The sequence below is a fragment of the Chaetomium globosum genome, genomic scaffold (assembly GCF_000143365.1).
Source record: "Chaetomium globosum CBS 148.51 scaffold_4 genomic scaffold, whole genome shotgun sequence".
Taxonomy (NCBI): Eukaryota; Fungi; Ascomycota; class Sordariomycetes; order Sordariales; family Chaetomiaceae; genus Chaetomium; species Chaetomium globosum.
Window position 1 is genome coordinate 4,374,222 of NT_165979.1, and position 10,591 is coordinate 4,384,812.

General features: G+C 55.5%; 3 protein-coding genes across 3 annotated transcripts; all 3 read right to left on the reverse strand.

Moving 5' to 3' along the window:
• Positions 1-803: 803 nt before the first annotated feature.
• CHGG_05144 (uncharacterized protein) lies at positions 804-2,619 on the reverse strand (the record flags this gene model as incomplete). The annotated part of the gene is made up of 2 exons (XM_001224357.1): positions 804-2,096; positions 2,473-2,619. 2 exons carry the CDS (start codon positions 2,617-2,619, stop codon positions 804-806), a joined length of 1,440 nt encoding a protein of 479 aa, XP_001224358.1.
• A 2,244-nt stretch (positions 2,620-4,863) lies between these two features.
• Positions 4,864-6,226, reverse strand: CHGG_05145 (uncharacterized protein; the record flags this gene model as incomplete). Its single annotated transcript, XM_001224358.1, has 4 exons — positions 4,864-5,625; positions 5,678-5,890; positions 5,943-6,050; positions 6,197-6,226. The coding sequence occupies 4 exons, from the start codon at positions 6,224-6,226 to the stop codon at positions 4,864-4,866; spliced, it is 1,113 nt and encodes a 370-aa protein (XP_001224359.1).
• Positions 6,227-7,860: 1,634 nt separating this feature from the next.
• On the reverse strand, positions 7,861-9,165 carry CHGG_05146 (uncharacterized protein; the record flags this gene model as incomplete). Its single annotated transcript, XM_001224359.1, has 2 exons — positions 7,861-8,753; positions 8,814-9,165. 2 exons carry the CDS (start codon positions 9,163-9,165, stop codon positions 7,861-7,863), a joined length of 1,245 nt encoding a protein of 414 aa, XP_001224360.1.
• Positions 9,166-10,591: the final 1,426 nt, after the last annotated feature.

The following is a 10,591-nucleotide window of genomic DNA, read 5'->3' on the forward strand; positions in this document are numbered from 1 at the left end:
GCGCTCGGCATGCGAGTACACGCGTACACTCTCCACGCGCGCCCGACCCCTGACTCCCGCCGCGACCGCTCTGGGCCCCGCCCGGCCTGGGCGACCCGGACGGCACGCTCCCGGCGAAATGGTTTTCGGGCGCCGAGACGCAGGATCTGCATGCCTTTTTGCGGTCGGGGCTGGATCTGCTGGTGGTGGCGGCGCCGTTGACGGGACGGTCGAGGGCGTTGGTGGGGAGGGCGGAGTTTGAGGTGCTGGGGGAGGGGAAAAGGGATGGGGAGGGGAAGGGGAGGACGTTCGTGGCGAATGTGGCGCGGGGGGAGGTGGTGGATACGGAGGCGCTGGTGGAGGCGTTGGAGGGGGGGTTGGTGAGGGGGGCGGCGCTGGGATGTGACCGATCCGGAGCCGTTGCCGGATGGGCATGTGCTGTGGGGGATGCGGAATGTGATTGTCACGCCGCATGTGTCGGGGGCGTCGACGAGGTATTTTGAGAGGGTGTTGGCGATTTTGGAGGGGAATTTGGAGAGGCTGGGGCGGGGGGAGGAATTGGTGAATTTGGTGGATCGGGAGAGGGGGTATTAGAGTGTTAGGAGATGGATGTGGGAAGAAAGTGGGAGAAGAGGGAGAGGAGGGTGTGGGAGGAGAATGTGAGCGGGTGTGTAGCGTTGTGTTTGTTATACAGGAGTGCCCAGGTACTCAGAGTCACAGTCATGTTCCCTGACCACTTTCACATGACAGTGAAAAAGGACAATTCGCCATACAGTAAAGTAACCACTATCCATCCGTCACACCCCTTATTCTATACCCCCTTTCTACTCATAAACCCTTCCCCAAATCCTCTTCATCTCCTTACATACCCCCGCCCACCACTCCACCATCGCCGGCTGGCAATACACGCGCATCGATGCCTCCCACCACAACTTCTCCACATCCTGCCCCGTGCGGGCCACGATCCAGTCCGGATCTCCCCACATCCGCAGCGGCTGCCCGTCGTCCCCCTCTGCTTGCATGCCCACGCTTGCGTCCAGCAGGCGCGTGAAGTCGGGCTTGATGCCGTTGTGGTGGAAGAACATGAAGCGGGACGTGTCGGGGGTGACGGTTAGGTTGCCGATGGCGGAGAGGAAGGTTGAGTTGGTGATGTAGGCCGTCACTGCCGGGTCGGGTGCGGTTCTTGGTGTTTTGAGAAGGTGGTTGGTGGTTGACTTGGGAGAGGGCGTGTCGTCAGCGGCTGCCTTCTCCACAGCGGCCATCACTGTCCGGTAGTCCTCCGCCGGGTCCATCTGCTGCATGAACATGCCCCTCCATTTCTTTCCCTTGGCTGTTCGGCCGTGTGCCTGCGGCAGTGTCTTGACATCCCAGTATCCTTTCTTGACCCCCACGCCTGGTTTCATCCACTCAGTCGGTGGGTTGTAGACCCCCTTCTCCCGCAGCGCATCCAATACCAACGCAGCCTGGAAGAATGTTTCCTTGTCCCCCTCTCCGGGGCCATGTTGCGTCAACATGGTATAGTACCGCGCCGGCCCGTTGTAGTTGTAGTACACCGCGAGGAGCAGGGTGTCGGCATGCCGCGCCTTGTCGTAGACCATCACGCCGCTTTCCGACGTGGTCCGCGACGTGAGGAGTGGCACTTCGACATCACCCGCTATCTTGTAGAACAAACTGGACGTAGTGGACGCCCAGAAATCAGGCCATGTGATGAAGCCCGCGGATGTAAACGGCTCGGCGCCTTTCTCGAAGATGGAATCGGGATTGAGGACGGGGAAGCAATCGGCATCGAGGAAAAGGACGTTTTGAAAGGTTGAGGAGACAAGGGCAATGGATTTCCACTGAAAGCGCTGGAATCTGATGGTGATGGATGGGTAGAGCTTTGTCCACATGTCGCTAGTGTAAAGGCAAGTCGCGTTGTGAAGGGGCATTTCGTGGACACAGAGGAAATCCACCCATGGCGCCGTCGAATCGAGCACGATCTGTATCGGGAGTTGCGAGCCTGTTTGTCGCGTTAGGAGGACGAGAGAGACGGCTTGCCCAAAGTTGGAAGCACCGGCGGTCGTGACAATGCCAGTGGCGCCAACTTCGTAGGGGAGATGGCTCGCAAATTCGGGCAGCTGCTTGATAAAGGCAGCATGGGACTGGCGAAACTTGGCTTCTGTCTTGTACGTTAGCCGAACTAACGCAGGCCTCGTGGAGTCGATGTCAGGTCGCCAGTTATAGCCCGTTGCCGGTCCTTTGACACCGACTGGAGGCACATTGACGTAGGTCGTCGTCAGTCGCGTGAAGAACTCGATCCACCAATCGGTCGGGCCATGATGGTTCGGACGGCGACCCGGCGCACCAAGTATGGTGGGCACAATAGCTTGGGTGAATTCTGCAGGGAGTCGGATGTGGTCGCGTTTGTTAATGTGGACGTAGACCAAAACAAGAAAGGGAACGAGAATGAGGTATTTCGCTCCCCTCCTAAGATGAGGGCTCATCGGCAATGACTGTGTGATTTGAAATCCCGTCAATGGCTATCGAGTATTGGCTCTCGGGCTGATCTGTCCTGCCGTGGTCGTAAATCGTGATTGGGGAAGTCGAGTGCGCGATCTCATGGCAAGAGATGGAGTCGGAGTTGGTTCGAACAAGCTTCATGTGAAACCAGACATCAAAAGTAACTGACCAAAAGGTTTCAGGAAATCTAGCTTGTGCCAGCTCTCACAAGGCCGAGTAGAGAAGGGACGGAATTCATGATTCTTCTGCCTGACGGTGTAGCACAGCACCAGTTGTGTGTGACCTTTTGGTACTCTCGAAAGTGGTGGGGGATGAAATAAGGTACCCATCCTGCTTTTACATTCCACCGGAAGAGTGAAGGTTGAGTAAACCAAGGCCACTGTTTACAGTTTGCCGTTTTCGCTGGTTTTTGGATGGTAAGAGTGACTTAATTTCCAGCAACACCGCATCCGGTTCAGCTGTCAACGCTACCATTAACCATCAATACATCAAATTTTGGCATACAAATGATCGGGGTTATCACTAACAAATTCTTATATTTATTGTGAGATCTATTCTCTTTTAAGGATCAGCTTTCGGTGATGTCACTTCACTCGCCATGCCCCTTTTCCTTGGCTTCAAAGATGGGACGAGTGTGAGCCTAGCCACATGGCCTTTCCGCACAGAAGTACCTATTCTCAGCGGCCTTGCAAATTCATGCGACACCTTTCACAAACCAATAACCGGTTGGCTAGGCTCCAGGCCGCCACACCTTGCTCACCGAAGGATAGGGGTCGGCTGACAGACCCAAGTTAGTCATTGTACCTTTTCATCTGGGTTGTTGCAGCAACAAATTATGCAAAGAAGAATATAAGAGAAACAAAAAGACCAAATTCGTACCTACATACTACTCTTGGCAGGATCACCCACAGTGGCAGGGCGGTGGTGAGGCACAGATGATGTCGCCATGCGCCGTCTCTCCAGTCAAATCGTGGCGGTGCTCGAACCTCTACTCCGGTACCATGGGTGCAGCACACGTTTAGACTGTTGGTAACTTTCTACCAATGACAAAACCATTTTCCCATCTTGCTAACGCAGGTACGAAAACGTGAAAAGCGTTTTGTCTCAGCCTCGGCTGCTTCCTTCAGATAAGGCATCCCACTCAGCTGCACGAGCACCCTAAACGAGTGCGGGCGAGCCTTGAATTCTTTAATTTCTGCAGCCGACAGCCTGGTTCAAGCTCAGGACTATCATGGTCACAGGATGAAGAAAGCCTTGTCATACCTGTGAGATTAAGTGTTGTCTGGTGAGGCCGCCGCTAAGCTCAGCCCAGGAAACGAAAATGAGATGGGACTGTTTTTACGGTTACCTACATGCAGGCTTTGTAGGACTAAATCCCGATGCGCCTGCATGATCTTTTCCAATCATGAGAATCTCCCTTTTTGCCTGACCGAGAACGGTGAAACCATCTGTGGTACATCGGCCGCAGACCGGTGACCATGGCGATGGCAACTCGGAGAGCATGACTCAAGCAAGTCTGAAGCTTCTCTGCCCCCCAAAAAGTATAAAGCCAGCATGTCTCCCATCTCTTTTCCACTCTGGCTGCGTTTTTTCTCCTCTCTCCAAAGTTCCGAATCTCCGCATTCTAAACTCCAAACAAAATCCAATACACCAACACAAACCAACTCACCTCAAACACCAACACCACCCAACCAAAAACTCCCACCAAACACCCACCAAAACAAACACACCACCCAGCCAAAAAAGAAATGTGCCACAAATACTCCGACTACTACCAATGCGGTCATCCCCGCCGCACCCGCCTCCTGCCCTGCGACCGCTCCTACAGCCACCTGATGCTCAGCGAGCGGGGCCACACCTACGAGGGCGAGTGCGACCGATGTGTGAGAAGGACGGCGCTGGCAGAGCCGTGGCACTATGATCGTGGCTACTTCTGCCGGTATCGGTATTATTCGAGGGAGAGGACTGTTTGGTGAGGGGGCATGGGGGGTTAGGGGGGGCAGGGGGATGAAGGGGGTTTGGGGTTGGGTTTTTAGTTAGTTCTTTTGCGATTTCTGCCCGTGGGATTGCATTTGGTGGCTTGCTTTGGGGCTCTTGGTGTTTATTTTAGGGATAGAACGGGGATGGCGGGTTACGGTTTGGCTTTAAGGCTGAGGGCACATCTTAGGAGAACGGACGGAGCCAGGAGAGATTATCTTTGGTTTTCTCACATGAAGGATATGTCAAATGTGGGAGGGGGTATCGGCATCTCAATAAACAGTAGAATGACTTGCAATTCCGGGAACAACTGGCCACCACACCCCCCTCAACATACCACATTTGTAACAGTTGTTCTATAGACAAGTATTTCCTTTCTGTGTCTATTGTTCGACTTAGCTCGAAGCCCTACCACAGGCCATTCCGCCTGATCACCGGGCTTGGGAGCAGCGGCGAGATTACCGGCTCACTGTTCGGCCTCGGCCGTGTGACTGTGTTCGCCCGTGAAGGAATCCCAATATCGACAAAGTCCCAATCATCGCTCTTCGTTTGGCGGTTCCACGGTATTGTCACCTTCAGGTCCTTCTTGACCTTTTCCACCTCGTGATCCGTTCCTCTTGATGACACCGAGGTTCCACGGAGCCGGAGCAGAGGCTCTTCCAGAAGACCACTAATTGCAGTACGTGAAGGCGGCCTGATTGTGCCCTGGCGAATATCTTTCCAGTTCAAGGTCAAGAATATCCCAGAAACCCACAGCCCCTGAAGCGGAAGCATTATTGCAACCGTGGCGCGGAATCCTAATGGGGCAGGCAACTCCGGGTGAGTTAGTTTCCAACCAAGGCCAATGGTCCCTGGTAGCCATGTGACGAGCAACGAGCCCGCCAACATGAGGCCGGTCCATAAATATTGATCCCCGACTTTAGCATGCCACGACATATTCCTCACAAAAAGTCCCTTGGACGGAGGCGGTGTAGGGGCCGGCCGGGGACAAGCGGCAAAGGCACTATGAAGCCAAGTGTCCGTCGCTGAAACTGACGGCCGATATGCGGGTGATGGATAGGTGACAGGGCGAGGACGGCCACTTGCTTTCGCTTCAGCGCATTGGGTGCCGAATAAGACACCCCCAGAACTCGGAGAAAGGGGCCAGTCGCTAAGTGAAAGAACTGAGTCCTTACCAAGATGTCAACGTGGGCCTTTTCCTAAAAGGATGTGATCTACTCACCCTCCATGGGACTGTGTTTCTTGCCGTAGGCAAAGTGGAACTCGTCGAGCAACGAGTGGAGAGAAAGCTCTGCCACTCCTTCTTGTTGTGATGGGTATTTCTAAGAATACGTCCGACCGCCCCGAGGTAGATGATGAGCGAGGCGCCAATGCTCCCCCAGACGGGGATGTAAATCTGCAGCATGTCCTGCCCAGGGAACCCCCAGCACCAACCCTATAGGATGATGAGAAAAGACGGAATCAACCGTTCAAGAGAATAGGCATACCTCAACATCGCTATGCAGTCTAACGTCCTTTGGCATCTTCACATGCAAATGGGAAAGTGCAAGAGCCAGTGGTCCTCCGTAACAGACGAAGCAGTATGCCCAACCCCACTGTCGAAGTTGGATTTGTTTTGACCCTCTACCTAACACGATGAGCAGATGAACTGCAAGCGCTAGAGACCACAAAGGGCCTGACAACGCAAACCTGGTTTGAGATGGTTAGCATGGAATATAATGCGGCCAAGAGTAGCACTTACACATCTAGCAGAAAGTGTTGACTTAGACATAGTGGGCTTGACACTCCCTGCCGAACACCCTCGCTGCCGACGATACAAGCGATGCAACCCAGTATACTGGCAATAGACGCAAGGACTAGGAACGTGTTGGGCGCTGTCCGGATACGCGGCATGAAGGCATATGAGCCGAAGACCAAGCAGACTGGAAGGATGCATATCAACCCTGCCACCCTCCCGAGGAGTCCTAAGAGCTCCACCTCCTGGTGCAAGGTAGGGGTATCCATGACGAAAAAGAAAAGGGCACCAAGACAAGAACGCTGCAATAACGAGAAAGATAGAAAAAAGGAGAGAATACAGTCGTAGGAGTCCTCAAGGCATCTTGGTCGTTTGTCAACCGTGGAAAGGCGACTCGGGGAGGAAATGTGCAAAAAACATGTCCCAGAAGATATTAGAGATGACAAGGGGTAGGAAGAAAAACTGGGCAACAGCAACAAGTTTTAACACACCTGATGCTGACCATCTCTATCTGGCCGGACAACACATGCCCTGAGCAGATGGAGTCAGTGTTGCTGTCATATCTAAACCTGGGGTTCCATCGAAACCCCAGGGGCATGCAGAACTCCAAAAGTCAAGCTGCCATCAGCCACTGACGTAGCACTAAGCCCGCCGCATGCAGGTGATGGCGGCACAACAGATTGGCCGCATCTGGCTTGATGATTTCTTGGCGAGTCGGAGTGTTTTCACCCCCTACAAAGTGCGTCCGTCTGCGGCGCTCAGGGGCGTAAGCAGCCGGCTCGGCGCCGAGAATATCCCCTAACCGCGACCGTCAAAGCCTGATTTGACTTCGCTTGAGCTATCAATAGATTTCTCTGTCACTGCAACCTCCCAGGCCCCACATTGTTGCTCCGAGCCTCAAAATATTGCGACGGACCACAATCCGGACCTCGGTTCGACATACTCGCCAACTTCGGGGCACCCCAGCGTTCACTTGCAGTCGTCAGTGAACTTAGAAAGGGAAAGGAATTGAGAAGAATAAAGCCAAAGCCAGAAAAGCCAGTTCCATTCAGGAAAACGCCGTAGGCTGCTGAACAATCGTGCTTAGCGTTGGGGCATTTTCTTGGGCAGTTGAACCACTTTCGTTCCGCTTCCGCAGTTAGAGTGTCCGTCTTTTCATTATCCTCTAGCTAGAGGTTGGGGAGATATACATTGCACATGCACTCAGCCCAGCCACATTTGTTAAGGAATCAAGCCACCTGCCTCCGTGAAACTCCTGTAACAACAGCCTCATTTTGTGGTTAACTTGGATGGAAAGAAAATGGATTTGTAGACTCCGAATTGGTATGTTCAACGGGCTTATACGCCCGACCACAAGGCCTCGAGGCACTGGGAGTAAGACTGAAAGAATATCCTCCGGTGAGACGGCCAGACGAGACCACCGTCGTCGAGTACTCCCTGTACGAAGTAAATTGGAGAAAGAAAGCCGGGCTATCAGACAACTCTTTGCAAAATTACACGGGATCCAGAGCACCTGACCCAGCAGCGCCGGATCCCAAAATGAACCCTACTAATATGAAGGAAAAAACAAAAGAACGAGCCTACCTAGGCCAGCAAAGCTCGTCCGTTCCCAGTCCTATCCCCACCCCAGCCGAACCAATCATGATCTCGTCAACCCACCCGTCCGACCATTACACAAACTCCGTCCCCGTCACCCTCACAAACTCCCCCACAGTATGCAACCACAACTTCCTCACCAAATCCCCCTCCCTCAACTGCTGCACCGCCTCCTCCACCTTCACACTCTGCGGCTCCGCATCAAAACTCACCGAATACACCCCGCCCCCCACCAACCCATCACTCCCCCTCGCAACCGCAACCCCCTCCCCCTCCACCAACCCCACCCCCGCCGTCACCGACACATGACTACTCGCACTCCCCATCCTCCCCCTCTCCCCCCCATCCCCCGCCACCGCCACCGCCACCGCCACCGGCGGGCCCCAGCCACACCTCGCCGGAAACCGTCCACTGGTCGCCACAAACAGCTGCCTCTCACCCGCCTCCGCCAACGGGACCGTCACCATCGGCCCGACCACCTTGTTCAGCACGACCTGGACGAGCCCCACCGCCGAGGCGGCGCGCACGGAGCGCCCCGCGTGCGAGCGCACGAAGCCGGGAAAGGCGTGCACGAAGCTGACGTCGGGGGCTTCGAGGGCCAGGGATTCGAGCGCGAGCGTCATTAGGGAGGAGGTGTGCGCGCGGAGTTGGAGGAGGTGCGCTGGGTGGGGTTTGGGGGTGGTGTTGGGGAAGGTTGGGGGGGAGGGTTTGGTGATCTTGGTGGTGGTCTCTTTGGGTGTGGTGGTGGTGGTTTCTTTGGGGGTGTCTTTGGTGATGCGGGGGGGGAGGCCCAGGGAGCGGCCCTGGAGGTCGCCTACGCAGACGGGACCTTCTTTGGTGCCGCCGAATACGGAGACGACGCGGCGGAGGGAGGACGCTTTTTGGAGGAGGGGGAGGAGGTTAGCGATGAGGCGGATCCGGGCGTAGTAGGTTACTGCCGTGGGGTAGTAGAGGTTTTCTGGGGTGTCTGGGTTGGTGTGTTAGTTCATGTTCTGGTTCATCCTTCTTCTTCAGGGGTGGGTAGTACCTTTGCCTGTCACCATGGTGCCGGTTGTGAGAAAGAGCAGGTTGATGAGTTCCTCGTGGCTCTTGATGTCGTGGCAGACGGCGTCCACGTTTTGCAACAGGGAGAGGTCGGCTTGGATGAAGTGATATTGGCCCTCGGGGTTGATGGCCGTGAGTTCCTTGATGATGCGCCCCGCGTCCCGGTCCGACCGGCCGACAAAGTAGATACGGGGCTCGACGGCGTGCTTGGCGAACAATTTCATGGTGGCCTCGCCAATACCGCTAGTGCCGCCGACGAACACGGCAACCATACCCGCGGGGAGAGACTCCGCGATGCGGGCGTTGGAAGACCGCATCTGCTCGAGGGTAACCATCTTGGCTGTGGATCGTGGTCGGTGCTACGCTGGGAACCGAGAATCGAGATGGTCTGACAGAGGGAGATTGGTCTAGACGGCAACAACGAGTCACACACGGTAAGTAGAAGGAAAGGGGGCAAAGACGGGAAGGAGAGGAGGGATCTGGGATGACAGAAAAGCCCGGAGGGCTTCGGGGGCTTGGGCCGTGATCAACATGGCCGGATACATATGCATGCATAGGACATACGAGTAAGTCATGTCAAACTGCAAGATTCACCGGAAGACAGGGGAAACCTACCGTCCGGGAGGGAGTTGTGCTGCTTGTGCACGGCTCGCGGCCGCGGGCCGACAGTTTTCGGCGGAACCCTGCTCGGCGGGGAGCACAAAAAGAGGCAAGTGACCCGGATGAGATGCAGGCCCGTGAAGGTGCTCGAAACAAGCTACCGATCTTTGCTGTTTGCGTCAGCTGTTGGTATGCCCGTTTAGCCCCCAGGTTGCCGTTGTCTGCAGAAGGGCATCAGATGGATCGACGGCACCTTTCCCGGACTGGACACTGCTTGCTGCGCCTTCCCGAGATCCCCAAAGCTTCGATCGAGATCCGCTTCGCGGAACACCATCGATTGGCTGCAGCCCTGGCGAGACTTGCCCTTGAGGAACCCTCCGACAAGCCCCGGGTCCCAGGTCGACGCCGACTCAAGCCACTGCAATTTTGACAGCGTGTTTGGGCTTTCTGCGGGGGCCAAAACGAGGAAAAAGGGCCATAGCAAAACCTCCGATAAGCCAGTTCCCCCTCTAGCGGCATCGTCATCGGCATCAGTATGTCTCACTGCAAAAGGGGGGGATTTGGAACTGCCCCTCTATAAATACCAGGGAGTGGGAAGATCTCTTCTTGACTCTCGTCGCAGCCCTTGTCTGCCCAGCTTTGCGACCCAACAGTCAGAAACACAAGCAGTGTTGGTCATGATGCGGCCAAGCGACCCCATTCCGGTTGAGACAGGAAGGGTCACACAGACAGCATCACAGCAACACACTGATGCTGTTGTGTGACGCTTACACCGCCGACTCCGACTGGATCGAGAAGGCACAATCAACTTCAACACAGTGTTGGTTGGCATTCACCATCGATCTCCCCATCTGGCCCGAGACCCCGACGGCTCTGGACGCCCGAAAGCCGGGAAATGGGATCCCCGACAGGCACACTGTGGCGGCTGCGGGCGCGGGTGGGTGTGGACGAGCTTAGACGAGTTGGTAGGGCTGTTGCCGCAAGGATCTGCACGCCAAGTTCGCTAAAGGGACGCACTATTCGTCAAACGCCCAAAGATCACCGCGATCCCGCCGGCAATCGCCGGATTTGTCTCGAACTTCCACTCAGCTTGCTCCAGAGGCGAGTCAGAGGACCCCCACGGCGACACGGGAGGGGGATCAGAGGGATCTCAATAGTCGA